The 27,236-nt window shown below is 30.4% G+C and overlaps 1 protein-coding gene across 1 annotated transcript in view; it reads left to right on the top strand.

The window, feature by feature from the left end:
- LOC136973212 (protein smoothened-like) overlaps positions 1-25,551 on the top strand; it is a 32,737-nt gene extending 7,186 nt beyond the window's left edge. The window contains exons 3-8 of the mRNA XM_067267913.1: positions 7,374-7,466; positions 14,256-14,364; positions 14,439-14,618; positions 16,222-16,355; positions 20,019-20,150; positions 24,515-25,551. Of these exons, the coding sequence (XP_067124014.1) occupies positions 7,374-7,466; positions 14,256-14,364; positions 14,439-14,618; positions 16,222-16,355; positions 20,019-20,150; positions 24,515-25,551 (1,685 nt within the window). The remainder of the gene's footprint in view (positions 1-7,373; positions 7,467-14,255; positions 14,365-14,438; positions 14,619-16,221; positions 16,356-20,018; positions 20,151-24,514) is intronic.
- Positions 25,552-27,236: the final 1,685 nt, after the last annotated feature.

The raw sequence follows: 27,236 nt of genomic DNA on the forward strand, positions 1-27,236 counted from the left end.
ACAAACCTTTAAGATTTACATACTTATGCCTTTAGTGATTTATTTCCACCCAACACTCTATATCCCTTTTTTTTCAGCCAATGGACCAGGGTATCATTGCCCTTTTACAGCTAGTGGAGTCGCGGCCTAAGAGCTTTTCAAGATATTTTTAGTTTGTAATTAACCAAATTTCTGTAGAGATTTGAACAAAATATAGTTTGAAAAATAATGTTTGAATTGGTGTTCAAAAGGCATACACATTAATAAAATAAGTGAAAAACATTGTAATCAGTTTTTACTTTATAAGTGTGATCATGGAAATATTTAAAAATATTTATTCCTTGCTGGTCAATTAGCAAATCAAATTATAAGTCTATTTCTCTTTTTATGAATTTTATATTTTTGTTTTTCAATATTTAGAATTATCCTGTAATCTATGAGGAAATGAATGTTTCTTTTTGTTTTGTGGTATTCCATTTGGAAGTATTAAAATATATATTAATTTGGAACGTATTTGCTATAAATACAGTGATGCCTCATACTTCAAACTTAATTCATCCCAGGAGGTCATTCGAACTCTGAAGCAATTTTTCTCATAAGAAATAATGGAAAGTGAATTAATTCATTCCCTGACCCCAAGCAATGAGATTATTGATAAAATGCTAATGAGAGATTGTATTCTTTGTTCAGAAGCTTATTTTAAACTTTTTACTTCATATTTTTTTTAAATAAAATCATGTTGAAATTTCTTCAGATAAAAAGCATATCGTTTGAAATCTCATGAAAATTTTGTCGAATTTAACATTCAAGCTCTGATGAGTTTGAAGTATGAGGTACCACTGTATTGTTCTTAAATATTCTATATCCTTGATTGTTTTCATTTTTATGCTAAGACTTCAATTACTATTATTAAAGTACCGTATATCTCGGCGGATAAGACGATAGTTGAACCATAAAAAATGGCCCCAAAAATCCGGGGTTGTCTTATAGGACAGATACAAAAAAAATTAGATTGAAATTTATATAAATTAAAACCATTATAAAAAGACAGACAAACCATAATTATTTAGTAGAAGAGAGTAGAGTATGTGCACAAAATAGAATAGCCCATAGGATGTTTTTGTAAATAGTCAAGGTCATTACCCGAATGCCCAAATTAATGCAAATGTTTGCAAAAATCGCCAGATGAAAGAAAATAAAATTTGTCCATTTGAAAAGTTACAAATAGGACATAATTCCATATACGCATATAATTTCATAGGCCATTGATAGTTTGAGGGTCGTCTTATAGGACAGATATATGCTAAAACAATAAAACTTCGACGAAAATTTATACATCGTCTTATCCGCCAAGATATACTGTATTTATATTTAATGCTGTTCTCATAATCAACAACTACTACTTCACATATATTTAGCAACTATATATTTGGGTTTTGTTTTTTAAGATGTTTAAATTTAACTTGTTTATCTAAAAAAATTCTGTTTTATTCATAATTGATAAAAATAATTGTATTTAATTTCTATAAATAAGTTTTCTTATTTTTTTGTTTACTAAATTAATAACTTTTTTCATTTAATTTCTTTCTCAGGATTAAAAAAGTAAGTACATAATTTAATAAAATACATACAAATAATTAAATTCTGATACTGTTAAAAAATGAAAAGATTATTATTAAAATGAATTTTAAAAGAAAAGTTACTTAACAATAATATAAATTTCCTAAGTAATTATAATATTACTGATAATTAAAAAAAATTAATTCAGCTAGATTTATTATTATTTATATTATTCATATATTTTGTATTTTAAGTTAACTATATATAGCAAATATTAGTAACTATTAAGTTATAAATATACAAATACTAATAACTTGATAGTATTTAATATTTGTGAATGTCATTTCATATTACTAATTATTTTTGATTTAATAGTAATGAATCATAATAGTTGAATAGAACAAACAATAATTTAGTAATTTTGGACATTTAACACAAGTTTTAAATTTTCTGAAATTCTTTAGCAGTCAGTAAGGAAAAAGATATTGTAACTGAAATCAAATTTAAATTTAATTGAAACAAATTTAACATATATTTTATTACTGCAATGTTATAATATTAAGAATTGTAGAAAAATTAATAAGTTTTACTTTAAACTTAACCATTATCAATTGTATTTAATAATCATTTTTGTTTGTATTTATTATTACATTTTTAAACAACTGACTATTTAGGTACTGTGGATCCTTGCTTAACAAGCACCTCGCATAATCAGTATTTCACATAACGAGCAAAACAAATTGTTAAAAAATGACTCGCTTAATGAGCGATTTTTCACATAATGAGTGATGAGGAGAGGGGAAGTTCCGGATTGTGCGTATGCTCCATCAGTCTGTATTTAGAACTTGTTCCGCTAGCATCTTAGTGTCGCTTGTGATTACACATTTTTCCAAACTTGTGTTCACACACATGACATATAAACATCAACAACCATCACCCATTATATAATAAACATGCCAAATGATTTGCCAAATTCTTGGGCTATGTAAAGGCTATAATTAAATATTAGAAATTGATTAATTTGACTAGAGATAGGCAGTTACACTGTCATCTCATATTAAATTTAATGACCAATTCCAAATTAAATTTTAGAAATGTCTAAATTAAAAATTAATTATTTATTTAATTTAATACAAGATGGCAGAATAACTGCCTACCTCTAGGCAAATTAATTAATTTCTAATATTTATTTATAGCCTTTACATAGCCTAAGAATTTGGCATATCGTTTGGTGTGTTTATCGGACATATTATATGTGGTTTTCTTTTCTTTTGTTTCTGCAAATTGCATTCGCATTCCAGGTTGGCTCATTCCATGCTAGAAGAAAAGATTATGATGATTCATGCTCCTTAACAATGTATATTGTATAATTTTCTTCAAATAAATGTTATGCATAAAATATTTGAGTATTTTTTTCGGCATGGAACGCATTATCGTATTTTATTTTAATTTATATGGGAAAAAATGTTTTTCTTTACGAGTGTTTTGCATTACAAGTAATATTCTGGAACTAATTATGCTCGTTAAGTGAGGTTTCACTGTATATACCAGACATGGGCAAATGTGGCTCTTTTTGAGTGACATGCGGCTCTTGCTGAAAGTGTTAATTTCTGTTTTTTATTATTATTTTTACAATTTTATTTTTATACTTTTGTGAAAATATGTTTATTAAAAAAATTCAATATTTGTTTTATATTATATTTATATTATATAATAAAATTGCACACCTTACCATGTTATCCACTACGACAGTACAGAACTGCAGCTCCCATGCATTTTGCAAAACTTACATTTCGGCTCCCATTGAACTCTTGCTTGCCCACCCCTGGTATATACTTACATATACCTTTTTTTACATCATATAGAATACATTTAATCAATCAACTGAAAGCAATACAATTAAAAAATATTCATTTATTACTACTATTAAATGATGAAATAACCATTTGTGTTGTACATAGCACATAATAATTTTTTTTTCATTTATATCAGGAAAATATATTTATTAATAAAACAAATAGAAGAATTTACTCTAAATGATATTACTGTATATTGATATTTATAAAAGTAAACGCCTTAAAGAGAACTCTACATGTTAGCATTACACAGAAAGATTATGCATGCAGATATTTATAGATTGCTCCTTCTATTGCATGTTGCCCTTATTAATTCCAAATTGTAGGCAATTACTAAATGTTAGTTCAAATGTTTTATACCTTTTTGATATCTTTGAAAAATAATTTCATTTATTCTATTATTCTAGTTTTAATATTTTCTTTTTGCCTCCAGAAATTGTCATTATAAAAATTTAATTTATATATTTTTAATTTTTCTTTCAGCTTTAGCTTTGTAAAAATTTACTTCACATTTTTCTTCTGATCTGATCCAGTTGACTAATTTTCTATACGAGATTTCATAACATCACTATTTTTAATGACTTGAAACCGTGTCGTGCTTGATTCTTGTTAACTATGAAACACAATATAGTGCTTTGACGATCACTTGGCTTTCTTCTCCCTTTTATTTAGTTGATAGGTGCGTACATAGCTTGTTTCGGACCTAATATGCCCCTCTTCAGTCAACTAAAATATTAAGACAATAACACTTTACAACCAATGTTTAAGAAAATTTTTACATTAAAAGGTGCAGATCGGTTAACCAACATACCTACACACCTTGATATCCCTTGTTCAAGTTGCAGAACCCGAGTTCATATTACTAACAGCTGGTAGCTGGTTAATTGAAGAAGTAAACATTGCCATACTTTCCTTGCTTTTTTTTTAATAGTATTTTATTTCAAATATAAATCCGTCACTGAGGATGGCCTATGCATTAGGCTGAAAACATTAGTGTATAAGTAAATGAATGTCTCAGCAGCAAAAGGTATTTACTGATAATTTTAATAATTATTCTTTCTGCTAAGTATGGGTTTGGTTTGTTATAAATGATGTCTAGATATTTAGAAATATGTAAAGGAAAGATTTGCAGGAAATAGGATTTGGTTCTTTAGCCAATTTTGCCATTGGTTCAAATGCAAGGTTTCCTTCAACATGTATAAATAATTTAGAAATATTGTAGAATACAATTTTAATTTACTACATTACATTTTGTCTGATTTTATCATAACAATCATAATATAGTTAAACCTGTGTAAATCAGAATTGTATGGTATGAATATTTTTCAAGTTTGGCAGGTTTTACTGTATTTTTATTATAAAATCTGACAAAAAAATAAAATGAAAAAACAACATTAGTGTGTGATTTTTAAAAGATCAAATAATTTATTTAATGTATCATCATATTTTTTATTTAAAATGCTATTATTTCAATCATACCAGTTTAAAAACACATATAAGGGGTTTTTTATAGTTAAATTGTATTTTGTTTGAACAGAATAGAATAGAATTTATGTATAATAAACATTTATTAGGTTTCTATACTATTTGGTATTTTCAGTCCTGTTTACTTTACTGTATTAATTATTTAAATATTGAAATATATATGAAATGGCAAAACATCTTACAGTAGAACTTTGATTGTCCAAATTGATTCATTCTTCAATTGTTTCAAATAATCAAAAATTTGGATAAGTGGATTAACATGTAAAGAATGAAATCATAGGATAACCGCACAGTATTGTATACATATTATTTATTTATTTATTCATCAATGTGCAAATAGCATCCTATTGAACATTTGGATCTGTCACAGCAAATAGAAGTACAGTAGAACTCAGATTATCTGAACCATCACTTCTCCTTTCTCCTCTCACACTGTAATTCTCTTATGTCATACAAGTGCATGATCAGTGACATCTAAGTCAAATTCAATAGTTTAACAGCATAAAAATGAGTGAGAAAAAACATGGCAATGTTTGTTAATTTTGAAATTTTATAATTGAGAGTTTTAATATATTTGTTAAGAGTGTCAGTTGTGGCAATATATTGTAATCCTTATTAAATTATGAACAATTTGACATTATTTTCATGATTTTACACTTTGTGCTTCTGATGCAATGACATCAGCAATGAGGGCCTATGATATTTGATGTATCCTCCCAAGGCCCATCACTTCATTTGGAACAAAAGTGTTATGCAAAAATTGTTGCTAAGCACAGAGTAACAGCACATCAGTAGTATAAAGAACTGGTTAAAGCCAAAGGAACAAATGCTCTTTCTTATTGTTCAATGGCAAGATAGTTTAAATTGTCTACAGAGAAATTGATGATAACATTAACATTTTTTCATTATCCTTGCAGGCCTCATTCTAGCAGGAGGCTTCTTTATGAAATCCCTACCACTATGCTAAGAAGCCTATAAGTTTCAGATGCATGTCAAATTGTTCAGAATGTAATGAGGACTAATATAAGTGTTTCATCATTCACAGTTTCAAACATTATCTAAGAAATAAGTTGCCACTATTTATCAATTGACCCTGATATGTTTTGAAGCTTTCAGTGTGTAAAACTGATGCATCTTCTACTGATGCATCTACTTGGTTCTAACAGATTCATATTCAGATTGAGTCATTCATCTGAATATGAATCTGTTGTTTATCTTTATATAAAGCAGTGGTTCTTAACCTTTTAGTGATGAGGGACCATTTATCAAAATTTTTCTCTTGCCATGGACCACGAGCTGTTTGGCAGTAATATAAGTTCTTATAAGGTTGTTCTATAAATTAAACATGTATAAAATTATTCGAAACCAAGAGTATTATATTATTTGCGAAAACATTACATTAATTATATTATTTTAGTGCAATTTTTGTAACTGCATAGTGTTTACCAACTGCTGGATTCTTTGTTCAGTGCTACTCAAAGCCAAACGCATGTCGGCACTGGCATCCAACCGATTTCGATGTTTATTTTTAATTATCAAAAGCACTGAGAATCCTTGCTTGCATAAATATGTGGTTGAAAATAAAGTTAATACCGTAAAGCAATTTCTCGAATTTTAGAGAAAGCAATAGCTTTATGCCTCCAAAAATCTTCAAGATTAATTCCTGTCTCGAAAGTACCCTTGCCTCGTGTTACATTTCAATTAACTCTTGTATTTTATCCGGCACCTCAAAAATGTTGACTATGAAAGGATTATGAATCAGTTTCCGAATAATGCCTTCCAGGAGGTCTTTTAAAGGAAACTGGCCCCTATTCAGGTGTTACAAACGTGGAGAAAACCCGGAGAACTCCACGTGGCCAGCCCGTCCGAACGCAGTGGGAACCCGCGACCAAACTCTCAGTGTTTAGTGACAGAACCACTCGGCCACTGGTGGGCATCTCAGCACACTGTCAATAATTGGGTTTAATGTATCAAACACAGAAAAATTCCCTCTTTCAACTTTGCTGATCAATAGGTCGATTTTAGCAATAAACATATTGATTTTATCTTCAAATGCAAATATATTGCTAGTGCCTTCCAATTTCATATTTCCTGACAGTTGCAGTTGAAGGTTCAATTTATTTAGTTTTTGCAAAAAAAATCCACTAAATAAGCAAAATGTATTTGAAATTTGAACTGACAAAACTCGTCGTCATTTATTTAATAATTTTAGGATGACTTCACGGACCACTTCGGGTGCTTTCAGGGACCACCGGTTAAGAACCACTGATATAAAGAGAAGGTTATTCCTGACAAGCAAAGCAAACTGAATAAATGAACATGTTTGTGTAATTTTAATAAACTGAGATGTTTAAATAATAATTGCCTTAATGTCATTGTGCAGAGTAAATACAGTAAATATCATATTAGAAGATTATCTACTTTTGAAACAAGTAATTGGTTAATTGTCAAGAAACATTTGATGAAGTTTTGATTTATAATTTTATTTTTTAGGCCTTCTTATATTAATTAAAGTAAAAATAAAAAGTGGAGAAATTATTAAAGACAATATGAATATGAAAATTCAGTACATGATTATCAGAATTGGTAAGTATAATGATACTTTATATCAACATACTTATTTTATGTACATTTTTTACTTTATCATTAGTTTGTTAATAAGATTTGTTTTGAAAAAAGATAAAAGCTTAAATTATTTCCTTAAATCTGTAATTATTAAGGCTATGTAATTGACATACACTGGTTACTATAATATAGAGCACTATAATGCTACCATGTATACCATATATAGTAAATGCAATGCAGCATTGAACAAATACAGCTTATAGTGTGCTATAAACTAAATGTAATGTATAGTGCATCATTTGTTCAATGTATATATTGTATAGCATTATAACATTCAATATTTTAAAGGCTTGTGCACATTGACTTGCTATAGAGTGAAATTGAGACAATGAACTACAGTATGATCTGGGTAGTAGGCTTCCTTGCATATTGCATATATATTTCAGAAAGAGTAGTTACAAGTGAACATGAAACTTTCATTTTTGTTTCAACAGTCATTAATTTTCTTTTTATAACTGTTTAAAGCATATTGAATAAATAAATTTATAACTGGAAATTAACACTTTACAACATAATAAATTTCATATAAAATTCTGTGCACATGTATACCACCTAAAATATATATCAGTGAAATTAAAAAATCCAGCAACAAGAGTTGCATAACTTTCCCAGTTGTTATGAAGCTTTATAAAAACTCATATTATTAAGCAAAAAATAAAATTGTGTGTGGCACCATCTGTTATCAGGTTTTGTTATAAAAACTTTTTATATTTTTAGTAACTATAAAATGGTAAAAAGCTTAATTTTGAGGGTAGGGGTGAGTTTTATAAAAAAAAAAAAAAATTCATTATTAACATTTACACTTTAAAATCTTCATAAACTCTTTAAACACAGAATCGACCTTATTCATTAAAAACGAAATTGGCCAGTTGAAAAGTTGTTAGACTGGTATTGCTATACAAGTTCCCCTTATAGCCTGAGAGGTAAAAATGATTTAGCCATTAGCAACAAAGATGGAGTGAGTTTTCAGAACTTAAGAGTTAAGTCCCTTCCCTCTATCTTCCCACTTGATTGACTTTTCACCACCAATGCCCCTTAAACACAAGTTACCATGCCAAATTTTGTTTTTTAATCTTTACCCCATCTTGAGATATTAAGTGAAATAGATACCAAAACACATGCACATCCACAGAATTTTTTTGCTGTTTTTTGACTTTTTTGGATTCAGGAGGTCTCAAAGCATGGAGATTTGAAAAAAACTTGGAGGGTTAAACTTGACATGATTCCAATACTATCCTTTGTAATGTATACATAACAGCTGGAAAAGTAAAATTTGTAGCTCAGCATTGTGACAATGTCACAATAAATAATTGCTTATTTTTTTTATACATCAATAATTCAACAATTTGAAGTCATTTTTTATTTTTACCAATTCTGTTAATTAATAGATTGTAAGATTATTATTAGATGATCTTAATAGATTGTAAGATTATTATTAGATGATCTTAATAGATACACAGCATTTGTTTTCAAAGGCTTTGCATGACTTAATTATTGTTGAGTATTCAAAAGTATTTAAGTATAATTATTAGTGATGTAATGAATAGTATATTCGGCCTCAACCGAATACCGAATATTCGGCCAAACTATTCGGCTTGATTAACGCACGTACAAAAATTGGCGCGCAAACCGTATTATGGCAAGGATCGCACACCGTGCTCTCTATTGGCCCGCTGTCACTACGATTTTTTCTTCCATTAGGTCTAAATTATTTAAATTAATTAATTAAATTATAATTATTAAAGCTAATATGAGATGGAGCCTAACGTCTACCTCTAGTACCAAATTGGTTTATAATTTATGTAATAGCCGTAAATAGCCCGATATGATTCGGCAGTTGTTGGTATTTAGATGTAAGTTATAACTTATAAGTTATTTTATTTGAAATCGATCATTTTAACTCTTTAATTAAACACTAAAATTTTATTTTTACTATGTATTTGTAGACTGAATAGTACCCTAAGGACAAGGGCGTCACCAGGGAGAGGGGCAGAGGGGCAGCTGCCCTCCCCTAGAAATTCGAAAAGTTATTTAAATGTTAAGTTTTAATTAAAATAATCTTCTTAGGCTTCTTGTAAGTTAAAGAAAATGTTTTATTTGAGATATTTCTTTTTCCGGTACATAGTAAATGATTAAAACTTTATGAATCGTTTTTATTTTACTTACATACAATTCATATCCTCTATCAATTTACATCATCTTGTCCCCCCTTACCCATTGGCTGGCGTCGTCCTTGCCTAAGGATATACTTTAGTGGTGACATAATATGGTCTAGTTTCTCCCCATTTGTGGAACAGTTCAAATATATTATTGGGGAGTTTCTATTTGTGAAGTTTTGTTGCTATTGTTTTTGTCAATATTTTTAAAATTAACATAACATTTGAAATTATCTTTTGTATATAATGAAAAATGCTCATTCTTTGCTTTATATATAAAATAAATTATATATTAGTTACTCATCTTCTAGAAATAGATAAATAATTCTTTCATTAAATATGATAAGTTTCAATAAAACGTTTCGTAACTCATTTTAAAATATTGTATAAATATTAAAATATACGCGAATACGAATATAACATAATTAACTAAACAATAACATTAATGCCCGATACATTCTAACCTATACGCCATCAATGCCATAAGATAAAGAGGCTAGATAAAGGCTATAATATTATTTAATTACGAAATAATTTAATACTAGAGTTAGATGCCATTTCTTATTAACTTTAATAATTATAATTTAATGTTCAGCATTAATAAAAGTTACCAAAATGATTAATTTACTGTGTTTTTGTTATTTCTTACTCCTGTTTTCAGATATTCGGTATTCGGCCGAATAGTGATTTAAATATTCGGTATTCGGCCGAATAGCGAAAAATAGGCCGAATAGGCCAAATACCGGGTAGTAACCGAATATTCGTTACATCACTAATAATTATGTAAAACATCATTTTTTTCTCTTTCAATAATTTAAATTACTGGCACAAAGACCAAAAGGAGTATTTTTGGAGTACCTGTTTCAAAGGAGTACAGTTGATCACATTATTAAAACAGAATGAAGCTAGGATCATTAGACCCTCCAGAAGCCCTAATCAATCAAGTTCTTGGAATTATTAGAAATTTTTAAAGCTAATAGTGAACACTTCTTTCTCAACCATAGGGATGCTGACATGTTATCAACAGTGAGCTCTAACTTTGGCTTGGTCCTCTGTTAATTCTTTATTGTTTATTGTTTATTTTCATTTTGTGTACAATTCAATTTTATATTTGCTTGTGTATATTTTTATTATACAATGAATTTGTTTGTTTTATTTTTTCATCTATTCATTGTATTGAATGGAGTGTTGTATTGGATTAAAATGTTCTTTGTATTCTTTTTTTTCATTTAAGTTTGATATTTCAACTGAAGAAGGCCTAGAGTAATAGGTCAAAAATGTTTTTAGTCAAATAAATATTTTGTTGGAGTTATACAAGGTTTGTTTCTTTTATCTGCTTGCTTCTTCAGTTTTGTCATAATTATTTTGAAATAATTAGATGCTCATGTTTTTGAATTAATATTTGATAAATGCTGAAATTAAACACTTTATATGAAGAAATGCTGCATGTACAGTAAATATTTTCTAGTAGTTTACATTGATACAGTAGAGAGTCGAAAATCGGAATCAATTGGGGACTGGGGTTGTTCAGATTAGTGATTTGTTCCGATTACCGATTATGTACGAAAAAATACATTAACTTGTCCGATGTTCAAATTTTTCTCTGTTGCGTGTTGCTTCGTGTTGAATTTTCGTCGATTTTAAGCCTAACAAAAATTTTTATAATAATAATCGAGGCTATTGTATCGTTAAAAATTATTTCTGCATTTTGTACAAACAAAATAAATATATTGAAAAATATAAAAACATGAAAATTATACTTTAGAAGTAAATTTAGTATCAAAAACGTTCGATTCAGCACGACACAGTCCGACTGAAAATCGTTCCGATTACCGGGGTTCCGATTAACGAGTCTCTACTGTACTTACATGAGATCAAGATTAAATTTTATTTTAAAAAAACAGTAATTAAATTGTTGTTTTATTATGTTAGGTTTCATATGTTTCTTCTCATTCTTTGTAAGGAATAAAAGCTTTCTATGTTTTGAGTACTGTAAAGTTGATGAAAAAGAACTAAGTTAATTATTTGCTTTTTGTTAGCTTACTGTCTGTAGTTAAAATCTTGTATCTCAATTTTTGCCCAAATTCTGATCTAGTTAAAACTTTGTATTGTCATTGGGAATACATATATATCAGTGGCGTGGCATGCCGTCATTGGACGCGGTGGAAGCGCCACATCCACCTTCTAATGACCTTCCCTTGTATTTTCTAAAATATAAATTTTTATATTTTAACATACTTTGAATTAATTAAAATTAATATTTTATTATAACTGCATTCTGTATCTTGTTAAAAAATTCTATACTATATGTGAAAAAAACAATAAGATTGCTATTGTATATTTGAATGTCAGTGGCGGAATGGAAACGCTTCCGAGACAGCTTCCATGGCGAGAATAACTGAATGGTGTAAAGCAGCTAGAGGACATTGGCACATGCTTTACAGAGCACCAACCTCAGCCAGTTTAGCTGATGGAAACTACACACGTGTAACGTATCCAACAATTGTATCCCTTAGCCACTAGCAGGGAGCTATCTGACTAAGTGAATTGTTTAAGATTTAAAAAGTAAAGAGTATTCAATGTTATTTTTATGTATGTTTTTTTGCAAAGTTACATTTAATTACAGTATAATTAAAAGAAAATTATAATTATATTGACAGATTTTCAGACATAAAATCTTTAGAATTTTTATCACTTTTAGATGTTTTTCATAATATTAAAATTATTAACAATTTTTCCAAGCGTGTTTTAATTCTTTAAATTAAATCAAAAAATTTCCCATAAAATTTACTTATCTAAATTACGTAGTGAATCGCAATATTTATATTCGTGTCCGGACTATATTGACAAGTAACTCTTAGACATAAAACATATTATAATTAATGTCGATCCAAACAAAGACGTACTAAAAGAATTATATGATTTAATATCATTAATTTCTATGGTACCATCTACCGGTGGGTCTGTTGAGCGCAGTTTTTCGACCACGGAGCAAATTCATACATTGGCCAGGAACAGTCGGTCGAAGGAAAAATTGTCGTCGCTAGCATTGCTTTCAATAGAAAAAGAACTTTTAAATACATTGATGGAGTCAACGACCAGCGACTTTTATGATAAAGTAATTAACGACTTTGCAGAAAAAATCGCCGAATAGAATTAGTTTATAAAAAATTAAAAACACAAGTTTTTCTATCATTGTTTGTATCATATCAATTTGTATTATGTATGTATTATTTGTATTTTAGAACTAAAATACATAAATTGTTTATTTTTGTCATTTCCAGTATTTGTTTAAAACTTTTATGGAAATGTCATGTACCGGACAGGTCTGACATGAAAAAACGGTTAATTTAGAGAAAAATTTATTAGTTCAAAAAAACATAGGTAAAAGTCGTTTGTAGTCGGACACCCATTGTTTATATCAAACTGCCAGGCAGAAACCATAAATCGCAGAAGGAAGTCATCCTATGATTGGTGGAAGATCGAATTCGTCTTCGATTTTGACTTTTCTCACTCTCCAGGTAAGAGTCTCGTTACGTTTAGTAACGAGGGACCAACCACTTGGGAAGTGTGATTGAGGGAGAACGACCAATCAAAATGGATGAAAGAAAGGATGGAGATTGATATAGTCCCTCCCCATGCCTTACAGACTTGTCAACGCCACTGTCCCGCGGCCACCTTCAATCGACCATCGAAGAACCACATCGACGCCCAGGACGTCTGAACGGCTGATTGTCCTAAAGCAAACTATTTTGTACCTAGTATATGTTTATTTTATGTTAAAATAAACGGTTTTTGTCAGATACTTGTCGTCTTTGTCTCTACAGCCACCACCCACGTACGAATGGACCCTAGACCATTACTAACGTGCAATTAACTGATTGCCCCTGGAAGTTGGCTTCTTACAGAAACACGGCTTCCTTATCATCAAATGTCACGGCACACCACTGATATGTATACATTTTTTAAAAGTTTTCAAGCAATTTTAGCAATTAGCAAAAATATAGTAGAAAAATAAAATTTGTAAATCTGATAAAAGATAGCACTATAGTAGCTATGCTCCTTTTTAGTCTTACTGTCTTAATAAAGCATTGTAACTCAATTTTCATTCACATCCTTATGAAATAATAAACCAAGAAGAATTTTGATGATTCAGTATTCCATGCATAAAACTAAAAGTAGAAAAAATATATATATAAGTTTTAAAAGAAATGCTTTTTATTCACATAAGTGCACTAAGAAGTAAAAAAAAAAAATTTTTTTCCCCAGCTTTCAGAGTATTCTTTGTATTGTGTGTTCAAAAATAAAAGCATTGGGTGCCTGTGGGAAGCCCATAAAAATTAATAGAAAGTGTAAATAAGAATACTGTATTTCTAAACATGAGTGCCCACACAATACCATGATGAATTATGAAAGCTGGGGAAAAAATTTCTGTTTTACTTTTTAGTGTATTTAAGTGAATAAAAAGCATTTAAAAGTTTTTTTTATTTTTAGTAATATATATTACATTAAAATTTAAAAATGTAAGTAATTTGATTTATTTATTAATTTCTGTTATAAATGTAATGATATGAATTTTCTTGTAATTTTATAGCTGTTTTTACCTTTCTTTGTTTACTGTTTGTATCATTTTCTTTTGGATGTCATATATATGAATATAATTACCAACAAGAATGGAAGAACAGTTTGTGGAAATATATTGTGTAAGAATTATGTTTATTGAAATTTACATTAATTTATGACATGTTCACATTACATTTTAGATATTTTTATACAGTTGCTCGGCCAAGAAGGCAGCAGAGATGCACGAAAACGAAAGCACCTGCTCGTTTAAGAATCGCATGAGTCCAATGGTCATTTATCTTCATTTGATATCCGTGTTTGGCAGTGGTATACTGATGTCATCTTGGGTGTGGACTGCGTCGTGTGTTAATGCTTGGAAACGTTTCTTTTATCGGTAAGATAGTTATCAATAAAAATTTTACAAATTAATTTCTTTCAACCTCTTTTGTATTCAGAGTTTATTTAGGAATTTGCTTATTGTTAATCATTTCTTTATTCTTTCATAAAAAAAGATGAAAGATTTGATGAATTGGTGTTCACATTTAATTTGATTTAAAATAGCTTCTTTTTTTAAAAAATATGATCAGAATCTTGAAAAGTTATATGAAATAAAATTTTAATCCATATTTGTTTGAATTCATTTTTATATAAAGTGTCATTTAGCTTTTAAGGATTTGAAAAAAAATTGCTAATAGTCTACAATATAATAGCATTATACGAGAATAATATATTTTCAATTCCACATCTTAAATCTTTAAAACACAGAATAAACAGATACTAGGAAAGAATTCTGTGAGGAAATTCAGTTTTAAATATGCATTTTACTAAATTAAAAATATTTACTGCATGCAGTATTAATATGTGGAACTTGAAAGACTTTTTGTAGGCTTGTACATCATTTTACTAAATCAAACACTAATCTATTAAAAAAATTAAAACATAAGCTTTATTATTCCATATTCCTCATAAAATAAAAAGGTACATAACCTGTGAGCAGTTCTCTCAAATAGAACTATTAAAAGAAATAGGGAAAAAAATATTTTGTAGACAAGATGGGGATCTCCTAAACTGCATAGGTATAGAAAATACAAATTGGCTGCTGAACAACAAAGGTGAATTGATTAATAAACAGAATAATAAATAATAGTAATTTCAATTGAAAATACAGTCAAACCTGTTTTTATGCGGTCTTTTATGTGCGATTTTTATTTATGCGTTTTTTTTTGTGCGATTTTTTATTTGTGCGGTATAGTTGGCGACTAGTCTCGTGCGATTCGTCATGTCTCACGTTGACTTATTATAGCTAAATGAACTTATTATAGCATAAATGCACTTCTTATAGTAATATTATTGCATGAATATGCGAAAAATGAAATAATTTACTTTTTAAGTCAACAAAACACCACCTGGACAAAAATATGTAAAACAGACGATAGACCAGACGATGCAGTCAAGTGCTGACATCTGTTGTCAATAAATTCTATTTCGTACGGTTTTGAGTTATTTGCTATGTAAGACTTTTTTATGCGGTCCCTGTTGACCGCATTAAAAAAAATATTTTTTTAATTGTGTTGCGAAAACTATTATTTACAGTCATTCGTGAAGTTTCGTGAGATTTTTTTTTTATGCGTTTTTTTTAATGCGGTCCCTATCCACCACATAAAAACAGGTTTGACTGTAATTTAAAATCTTTTCTAAGTTGGTGACATCAAACATTAAGTACACTGAAGATCCACTAGGGCTGTTAAAGAATTGACCCACCATTCTAGGAGACTGGGGATACTGAATCTCAGGATGGGTATGATTAAAAGGCACTCTTAATGCCCAAAGATAGTACACCAACTACAGTTTAGTAAAGTAATTGCAGGTAGCATCATTGTTGGTATTAAGAAAATTGTAGAAATCAAGTAAAAAATGTACATTTTTTTCCAGGATCATCAGATACAAATAAAATATTAACTGGTTTTAAATAACATAATTACATTAATATTTTATAGTTTTTTTGATCATCCAATAAATGAACCTGTAAGATTGAAAAGGAGTAAAATGATTGCTAAAGTATTTGCTCAAAAACACATCAATCAAGGACCTTTTTCAATTAGTTTTCATAGTACTCATGACGATCCTGTTGGTGAGTACAGACTTATACTTTCATTTTGCATTTTAATTATTGTAATTACTAAATTGTAATTAATTGTTTTTTCTTTCATTTAATTTTCCAATCTTTTTAAAGCTGAATTTTGAGTTACATTAAAAAATCAGAAATATTTTTATTTATTGTTTATGCAATCAATAATGAACTACTAAAACATGGCTTGGCAGTGCAACTCATGCAATGACATACCTGACCATTTTAGAGATTCTGAATTCAAAAATATTTTTTAAGCTTCAAAGATACAGTGATTGATATAATGCAATTTATTCCTTCTAAAATAACATTCGATGAAGTTAATATAAAACATATTAACAAACTTGACCATCTTTATTACATGGAATGATGCAAGATAACTTAAAATAAGTTCAATTTTCTCTGTTTAAATAATGTTATATCTAAATGAAATGATTATAAAAGTTTTTAAATGTGCACATTGTACTAAATAATTATAGGCTTGTTCCAAAATGATAAATTAGTGTTATCATCATCAGTACAACCCAGTGGTTCCCAAAGTGTGAATTGCGGTGCCCTCACAGGGGCATCACAAAATATTATAAAATTTTCATAAATTTACTTCTGTTTTCGATTCAATATGATAAGATGCAACATCTAGCAGACCTGGTACAAATCATTAACTCAGTAATAACTGTTTCCAGAAGTCTCTACAAATGTTTACCGGATGGCACTCTGCAATAATTTTCTTAATTGTTTTAGTAGTTTGTCGAACTTTCTCAGTACTTTGTTTTTGTATATAAATAACTGTTGGTTTCATGCGATTTTAGTGTTCAACTAATTTTCGGAGATTGTGTCAACTGAATATTGTAATTAAGTCAAGTGAAGTTTTTGAAGTATTTCTTCTCATATGTATTTTTAAAAATGGATCAGTTTTTACTAAACAGTAATAAGCATTGTGTGAAGGAAAGTAGAGAGCACATTGTGAAGAAGTGTAAATGTCAAAAATATGATGATAGTTATTTGGACTTTGGTTTTATATTGACAGAAGTCAATGGTGAAGAAAGGCTGCAATGTACTGTGTATGAAAGTTTTGGTCCCAGAGTGCATGCTACCAAGTAAGTTGAAACACCATTTAAAAACCAATCAACCTAGCATGGTTATTTAATCTTGTGAGTACTTTACTAGGAAGTTAAAAGAGTTAAATCAAGAAAAAGTAGTTTTTATAAGCAAGCATCAATACCAAGCAATGCTTTGCCAGCATCTTGTAGCAATTCAACTTGCAATTCTATGTACAGTACCATCTTATAAGATGTCATGTAGAAATGCAAACTGTAAGAAGCCTCATACCGTTGCAGAACTCATTCTACTGGCTGCTGTAGATATGGTAAACATTATGATTGGTGAGTCTGCTGAGAAGCAGCTTTCTAAAGTGTTTTTGTCCAATAACACCATTAGTTGTGGAGGACTTCAATGATCAGTTAATTGAATAAATAAAAGGAAAGGAATTTGGATTGTAGTTGGATGAAGATACAGATAATAATAATGGTGCTCACGGTTTATAGATAGTAATAACATTGTAGAAGACCTTCTCTTTTGTAAAAGTATCACTGCTGGTGCTAAAGCTGAAGACTTGTTCCAGATTCTTGATATTTTTATATCCGAAAATAATTTAGAGTGGACCAAATGTGTTGGTATCTGGTACTGATGGTGCTCATTCTATGCCTGGATGTTATGGAGGATTGCAAGCACTTATTCGAAGCAAAGCCCCTAATGCACTGTGGACCCATTGCATTATTCACAGGGAAGCACTTGCATCAAAATATTTGAGTCCTACATTGAACCAGGCCTTAGAATATTTAGTGAATGTAGTAAACTTTATAAAAACTCGGTCATTGAAGGCAAGATTTTTCAAAAAACTATGTGAGTATATAGGATCTGAGCACAGGTCTTTGTTGTACTACAGCACTTTGAGAGAGTACAAAATATTACCACAAGAAACATGGCTCTCTCGTGGTAATGTTTGAACTGTGACAGAAAGTTTATATTTTTCTTAGAGAGAAAGACCACAAATATGCCAAAAATTTTGTGAATGAAAATTTTTTGATAAAACTAGCATACTTACGTGATATTTTTGAAAAGATGATGCTCTGAATCTCTCCCAGCAGAGAAGCAACATGCACCTTTTTAAAGTTGATTTATAAAAGCTAAAATTTTCTCAAACAATTAAAACTATGAAAAGAAGAATAAATGAAGGAGGAGGAAGAGAATGTTTTCCCCTTGTTGCAATAGTTTTTGACCTCCAATGGAGTTGATTTCTCTTAAGGTATGAAATCTATTTTTGAAGAACATTTATCACAGTCTATCCACTTGGTTTGAGAAATATTTTCAAAATGATAATATCGATAAATGGATCTTGAATCTATGGAAATTTAATGTCATTGCTCCATCTAAATTTACTGCTGCAGAAGAAGAGAATCTTATTGAGTTGTCTTGTGACAATACATTGAAAACAAAATTTAACAGCATAAAATTACCTGAATTTTGGATATCAGTAAAAGATGAATATCCCTTCTGAGTGGTAAAGCTTGGAGAATTTTAATTCCATTTGAGACTTCTTATTTGTGCAAAGCTGGGTTTTCAGCTGTCACTGTGATAAAAACTAAATATATCACAAAAATCAATGTGGAGAAGGAAATGAGGGTGGCTGTGTCCAATTTGATTTCAAGATTTGAGAAAATGTACAGTCAACAGGCACATCCATCCCACTGAACAAATTCAATTAACAAAAAAAAAAAAAATGTAATTAAGTAAAAAATAAATAAAACACATATTTAAGATAATGTCCTAACTCTTTAATTAAAAAAAATGATTGGCTATTTTGCAAATTGTACTTGTTAGAATTTGACAGAGGGCACCTTTGGAAAACCTGGATTTAGCAAGGGTGCCTAGAATTGAAAAAGTTTGGGAACCACTGGTATAATCTTACTTATCCATCACTTTGTCAGCAGAAAAAGTTGAGAGCTGCTTTTCTCTCAATCAAGGCTGTGATTTGAGTGTGGAATGAGAGCACTCACACTCTTGTCTTGGCTCTGTTGAAGTCATTATTTGAAAAAGATGCTGGATGGCAGAACCAACTGACTTTTGAAAGCAGCTTCTCCAAGATGTTCTTGATCTCCAAGCAATTTAATTGCAGGCTTATAAATTTCCAGTGTCATCCATCTGTTTGTCTGCCCTTCCTTAATCTCAAGAACAGTATTAGATAGATAAAATTCAGAATCAGATATGGAAAGAGTAGCGGTATGAGGCCCCAATTAACTGTATAAAAATTTCCAGTATAGAATGAAAGTCATGTGATTTCAGTTCAAACATTTTCCCCTGAATAAAGTTAACAACAGAGTCATGCCAGTCATCTATTTATCAGGAAAAGTATGATGTACAGGGGCAAGACATGTTCTCCATCTCAAATTAGTAATATGTTTAAAATTGCAGCCCAGCATTGTGATGATGTCACAGTAAATAATTGAAGCTCTTTTATTCATACTATTTACCTGAGGCTAACTACAATAGATTGTGTGTTAAAAGTAAAGATCAAAAATGCATATCTGTTATCTTCAAAAAAATTAATTTTCTTTAAATGTTAATTTATTTTGATAATATGTTAATTATTTGTTAAATTTGTTTTAGGAATGAACTTTGAATTAAACAGTATAGCATCACAAGAACTTTCATCTACTTGGGCTGCAGCTTTTCCAAAATTCATTTCAAGGCGAGGTGCTATAGTTGGAGGCAGCATAAGGCATCATTCCTCACTTTCAGGTTATTGATTATTAACATTTTCTAGGATAAATTTTTACCCTATATCAGGGTTGCAAACTGGCAGCCTGTAGGCCAGATCCTGCCCACAGCCTTGATAATTTCTTTTCTAAAAAAAATCAATATTTCTAAAATCTTGCAGGGATTAAAACAAAAAATCCAAACATCTATTGGGTTGTCTAGAAAGTTCATGCTAATTTTGAAGGAAAATTGAAATGCAGGAGATTTAAATTTTAGTATACATTTATTAAATTATATAGGTGCCATTCTGTTCTATAACCTTTCCCCATCTTTCAGGCAACTTGAAAATTCTATCCTTTCAGAATCTCTCAGGTTTTTCAGCAAAAAACGTTTCTATGTGATTTTTTATTTCAACCAAAGAGTTGAAGATTTTTCCATTAAGGGAATTTTGTAATGATCGAAATAGGTGGATGGGGTAGACATCCCAACCAAGCTCCAACAACTTTTGTTGAGTTATCAAAGACACGAGGTTGCACATTGTCCTGATGAAACATGACGCCCTTCTGATTTGCTATTTCTGGATGTTTTTGTTCAATTGCTGTCTTTAATTTGTCTAATTGGGAACAATACTTCTCTGAATTTATTGTCTCATTGTTTGATAAAAGCTCATAATACAGGATCCCTTTCCAATCTCACCAGACACAGAGCATGACCTTCTTTGGATGAAGACCGGCTTTTGGGATGGCTAAAGGTGGTTCATTCTGCTTCCCCCAAAATCTTTTTCATTCAACATTATTATAAATGATCCATTTTTCATCCCCTGTCACTACTTTCTTCAAAAATGATGTCTCCTCATTGCGTTTATAGAGCAAGTTGCAAATGGAAATGCGATTTATCAGATTTTTCTCCGTTAAATTGTGGGGAACCTATACATCAAAGCAGTTTATGTAGCCAAGCTTCACAAAATACTTGTGGATGGTGGATTCTGACATATTTAACATTTCTGCTAATTTGTGTGTCATATAGTGTGGGTTATTCTCAATCAGTGTTTTAATCTGGTCTTCATCTGTGGTAGAGGGCCTACCCAGGTGTTCTTGATCTTTAAGGTTGAAATCACCAGCTTTAAACCTAGCAAACCACTTCCACAGTTCTTTCAGCTACAGCACCTTCACCATAAACAGTGCATATGTTGTTTGCCACTTGTGTGGCATTTTTGCCTTTCTGGTAAAAGAAAAGCATTAAATGCCTAAAATGCACTTTGTTTTCTTCCATATTCAAAGGTGTATAAAACTGACAAAAATTAACATATCGTAACCAAATTTTTTTCCAAATATGGCTGAAGTACCTGATATTTGGTACTTCAGGCATATTTTCCAAATATGCCTGAAGTCTTTTACGATATGTATGCATGTCACTTGTTTTCAATCATTCTGACATGTTCAGACATGTCCTTACGCCACCTACAAAAAATCGGCACAGACTTTCCGGACAACCAATATTTACATAAGTGATAAGGGCCTTTTTTTTTAAATCACAGTATGCTTTGGTTTACCAAATATTGAATACAGCCTGTGTCTGATATACATCTATTTGACTGGCCCTTTGTTGCATTTGAGTTTGGGACCCTTGCTCTATATATAAACATATAGTCTTTAAATGGTGTTTACTTAAAATATGCCCCTCCTCTCATCACATACTCTGCCAACATGACTACAGCAATTGGAATGCACCCTGTAGGCCTTCTTTTGCAACATCCCAGCTTCTTTCACTTTGTTGGCAAACTGGAATTGTTATCCTCTGTACATTTTAATCTTGATGAAGACAAGATCACAACTTTATGGAGGATTCGTGATTTGGCATCTTTTTAATCATTTTAGTTAGCACTTCCAGATACAGCTTTTTGTTGATTTTATGGAAATTGGGAATAAATTTTGTAGAGGACAATGCCTTTCACATAAATTTCAGTCAGCTTGGAATTTCTTTGGTTGATGTAATGACAAAGGAGCACATTTTGTCTGAGATTGTGCAGGAAGTACTAGATTTTGTCTCTGGTGATGATCCTGTCCAGGGGCATTTGGTAATTATCCTTGGAAATTGTCATGCACTTGTCCATCTGTGTCGCTATCAAGTTCTTTGTAATTACATGCTTTCTCACATGATGCATGTTCAGGATGTCATGCAAAATGATGTGACAGCTGCTGGAGGAAAGTCCAGCTAAGTTGCTGAATTTGATGATAGTAAAATGATTTCCTCATTTATGGATGTTAAGGGTTATCCAGTGTACTCATCTTCCTGTACTGATGTCTATCAAACGTAGCTGAGACATCTTGCTTCCTTAGAAATCAAAACTTCAAATGATTTGAGAAATGTGATGATCCATCACCACCACACATATTTTGACAGGTTGAAGAATACTTGGGAGGTGTTATGCTACATCATCACATTTCCAACATACAGTAGAAGTGTAGTGAACCCAGTCTGGGAACTTTTTGACTGTGCCTTCTACCTTGAGACATAAAATATATCTTATGTATAAAAATATCTTTTTATATAGGATATCTTGTTTTATTTTACTCAAGCTTTAATGAAATAATACAGTATATATATAAATTGTAATTAATATTTAGATATTTTGTCAATAACTGATGAATGTGGCTATTGTAATATTAATTCTTAGGAATCTATAGTGCTGCATACTTTTAATGTAGTATATTTATAGTTTTCCTAAAATATAACATCTAGAAATGAACTCCAGGTCTGTTTAAACTTAATTTTTAATCCCTATTTTGCAATATCTGTTTTACAGATGTGTCAAAATGTTGCATAACTGTAATATAAAACTTTTACATTTGAAGGAGAGGATGTACCAAAATGCATTCCTTGTAGATTCTTGTCAGGAATGCTATTTGTGCCTCAACAAGCCAAGCTGCACACAATACTATAGTCTTCCTTTTGTGAGTTACATTATCAGCAATAACCTTGTGTCCTTGAAGTATCAGCTTACCATCAAACAGGAAGCCCCAGATTCCTTTGTAGGACCCAAACCAGTTCTTAGTATTTCTCATAACACTTTTTTAAGAGCTATCAAAGAATGGACTACTACCAATTATTTTAAGTAGTGGGGTTAACTTCTGGTTTAAAGCAGAACAAGACATTTTTGCCTATCAAAGTAAAGATTTCTTGGCTATCAAAGAATGGACTAGTTTGCATTGTGACTGGCTTTGGTCACTGACTGAAACTTTCTTCCTTGGCTTCTTGCCACTTTTACAGATCTGCCAAGGAGACTCCTCTGCATGTCATTTGTGCATGTGTAGATCTCTGCTTGGGTTCACTCATTCTTCTAGATTCTATTCTGTTGTGCCCCGTGGCATCTCTTGGAGGTTGTTCTCTTTTTTTTAGAGAGATCATACTTCCAAAGTAATTTCTCAATAGGTACACAATGGATATTTTAGGTCTAAAGGTATTTAGCTTAAAATACCCCATCTGCATAACAACAAGAGCATGGAGCATCTTGACTGAATTGTGGGTGATAATTTTCATTTTTCCCCTTCCCAAATTGCATATCTATTTATATAATATATTTGGTAAAAATATCCTACTTCTCAGAGATATTTCAAAGAAAATGTATTTTTTTTTTTTTATCAGTTAATGGATTAATTGAAATACACACATTTTTCATTTACAACATAAATATAAAAATTTTTCCATTATGTACAGTATCAAAAGAAACGTCATTCTTCTCTTTTTCTGTAAAACTATGAAATTTACAGTGTGATAGATATATCTAAGCATTTTCTGGAATTCTCAGATTAAAAAATCCAGCAACAAGTTGCTCAACTTTCTCGGCAACATTTAAAATTACACGTGACACCCTCTGTTATGATATTTTATTTTTAATTATTATAAAATGACAAAAAGCTTAATTTTGAGGGTAGAGATGAGTTTTATTTTTTTTTAAATTGTAAATGCTAATAACGAGTAAAATTGTCATTAAGTCCAACCTACTCAAGATATGGCACAGGACCTCTTCTATCTTTAACCACCAAAATTTAATAGCATCAATCCCCTAATACAGAAACAAACCTCCCTGCAAAATTTCAGAAATTTTCAACAAAAAGCACAGGAATTAGTATGCTTCAGAGAGGGTGAATAAAACTGTGCCCCCCATACAGGAAAAAATTTCCAAATTTTTGCATTTCTCGACATTTCAAGGTCTCCTGAGTCCAAAAATGTAAAAATCTCATGTGGGGATCAACCATACTTTTCCTCTGTTATGTATAACAAAGCTGAGAAAGTAAAAATGAATCTAAGAATTCCCGAGAATCTGTTAATACATTCTTACTATATATGTATATGAGTATCATATAACTTAACACAACTAATTGCATTTTAATAAAATTTTATAGATATAAGTCAACAACAATTTTCGGTTGATTCATATGGAGGCAGACGTCAGTCATTAGATTCGCAACTCAGTGTCCAGATCAGCGAACAAGAGTGGATCGCACATGCATTGGCTCGTCATCAACGAAGGAAAACGCGGAGAGAAAGAGAACGTTTAATTCGCACTCGCAATCGTATTTTCCCATGGATTCCTAATAGAAGGGGAAGCGATACTTCTCAGCAGAGTGTCGTCACTCGGGGTATGACTTCCGAAAAAGTAATGATTACCAAAGCGACTAGTACAGGTGACTTGACACAAGGAGTTCTTTTTCATCGTCCCACAACTTCCTTATTTATTACTCGTCCGCTTGTTCAGAAACAGACAATTAATCCCCCATTCACGCATGGCATGACAGATAATTCACATAAAGGAAATATAAATTCACAGACAAAAACACCGGTTGACCCTCGACATAATGATGTTCCTAATTCTATTTTTCAACCAATCGGAATGCCACTTTATCATTCGACTTATGACGTAGCATCATCTCATGTAAATGTTTATGGAGATGTATTTATACCCCAAAAACTCAGTACTTGCACCTATCTTCCTGGCAGCATGGGTTATCCGGAATATACTTATTTACCTATGAGCTATTTTTCCGACACCAATATTAATTTAAATCATGAACCTCTGATCCCTCTTAATCCCATGGTAGACACGTCGAGTGAAGTCGAGTATCTACCAATAAGAATCTCAGACACATCTGATTTTTACACGGATGGAGATTATCTTTCGCCAGACGAAACTCAAATTTTATCTGCTCAAAGACTAGTACAGAAACATCAATTGACTGAATACATTGCACCATTTCCTCGGGAATTTCAACATTCAAATGGTGACAACTTTCGGAATGGTCAGTTAACAAAGAGATCATCAATGAATGTGGAAAAAAAGCCAAGCTTGCAAGACATAGCAGAACTTTCCGAAAGGGGGTCTTCTGCTCCGAGGTCCGCTTCCATCCACCCCGTATCTCAAACTCCCCACCAATTAAAATAAAATTAGATGCTTCATAAAAGTTTATTTATAATTTTTTATTAAATATTAATTTATAATTGACAGTTAATTTACATAATCAAAAAATTAGATCAAAAGTCATACAAGTGAACTTTAGAATTACTACTGGATCTTTGATTCCTTAATTCTTTTTAACATTTAACATATTACTATTATATTCAGTGCTAAATTTATGTCATTGAATAATTTCACAACAATCATATGAATCACAACTAATGTGTAAGAAAATAATTTTTTTTCACAATTACCAAAGGCAATACTTTGTTTGCATGTACACTTGATACAATATTTTTAGACTAGAAATTCTTATTTTTCAATTGTGACCAAAATAAATTTCGTTTGACAATCAACAAACAATAAATGTAATTATAAATACATTAACTATAGAATAATCCAGATCAACCTGTAGTGGGACTCGTTCCCAAAACTTATGCTTATCATGCAGATGCATTACCACTTATTTTTGCTAGTTTTTAGCTTGAAACAAGTAAAAGCTAATTTCTTCAAGCTATATTTGGTTAAAAAGTTTGGACTTTGAAATATGGAACCCAATACATATAATGGCAATCAGTTTCGACCTTCTGCAAGCCAAGGTTGACTTATATTGCAAGCATAACCTAAAAATCTCGAGATTACCATAAATTGCGGCATTAAGACAATTTAAAAATCAATCGGAATCAAAATATTTTTAATTGTAATATGAAAAATTACTTGATAACTTTTTGAATAATTCAGAAATTTTTCATAAAATTATTTTTAAGCAGATATTTTGGATGCAGTTTTAACAAGCCATTTAACTAACACATCACACAGTTAATTGAAAAAAATAATAAAAATCTTATTTATTAATAAACAGATTTTTGTCAACAGATCATTTTGAGTTGCACTTTTGCTCATTTAAATTACAAGTGGAAACCATTTGTTCTATTCAATAACAAACTTACATTTTAAAATATCCTAAAACATTCAAGTTTAGATTGTTACTAACACACTGAAATTTTTTAAGTTTTCATATTTGATAAAAAAATTATCATCCTGCTTATTATTAGGCCAAAATTATAGGATTCAGACTAAATACAATCTCTCTCACACATTGGCATTAAAATTATCAAGTATCAGATCATTTTAAGATATACCTGAAAATGCTGTCACTGTACAAGCAGTATGATGATGATGATTTTGTCATCATCCATAATGGAATATAATAATGATAATCATATTAAAAACTTATTATTATATAGATAGAGATCATCAACACATTAACATTATTTATAAAATGGAGAGAGAAAAAGCATGGAAAATTTATTTACTTAACAAATTCTAGTGTATAGTTTACAAATCTGTTAGGTAGAATGGTTGCAAATAATCTAATGTCTATTTATACATTCAATTTTTTAAAAGTTAAAATTAGTTTATGCAAACTTAAACTGGGACAGCAATTCCAGCTTTTGCAGAAAATTTATTGCACATTTTACTTATTTGAAATTAAATTTTCTATCAAGCAAGGGAAAAGTCTTACTTTATAATTTGTCTGCTAGCTTGCACCAGAATTACTGACACGAAATTTTCCAACCTGTTTTCAACTTCTACAAAAATTGAAATCATCATTTTCATACCCAAAACTTTGTATTATTAGCTGTTTCATTTGTAATTTGATCAGACGCTCT

The sequence above is a fragment of the Centruroides vittatus genome, unplaced genomic scaffold, assembly GCF_030686945.1.
Source record: "Centruroides vittatus isolate TY-2023 unplaced genomic scaffold, ASM3068694v2 contig_3118, whole genome shotgun sequence".
In the NCBI taxonomy this organism is placed as follows: Eukaryota; Metazoa; Arthropoda; class Arachnida; order Scorpiones; family Buthidae; genus Centruroides; species Centruroides vittatus.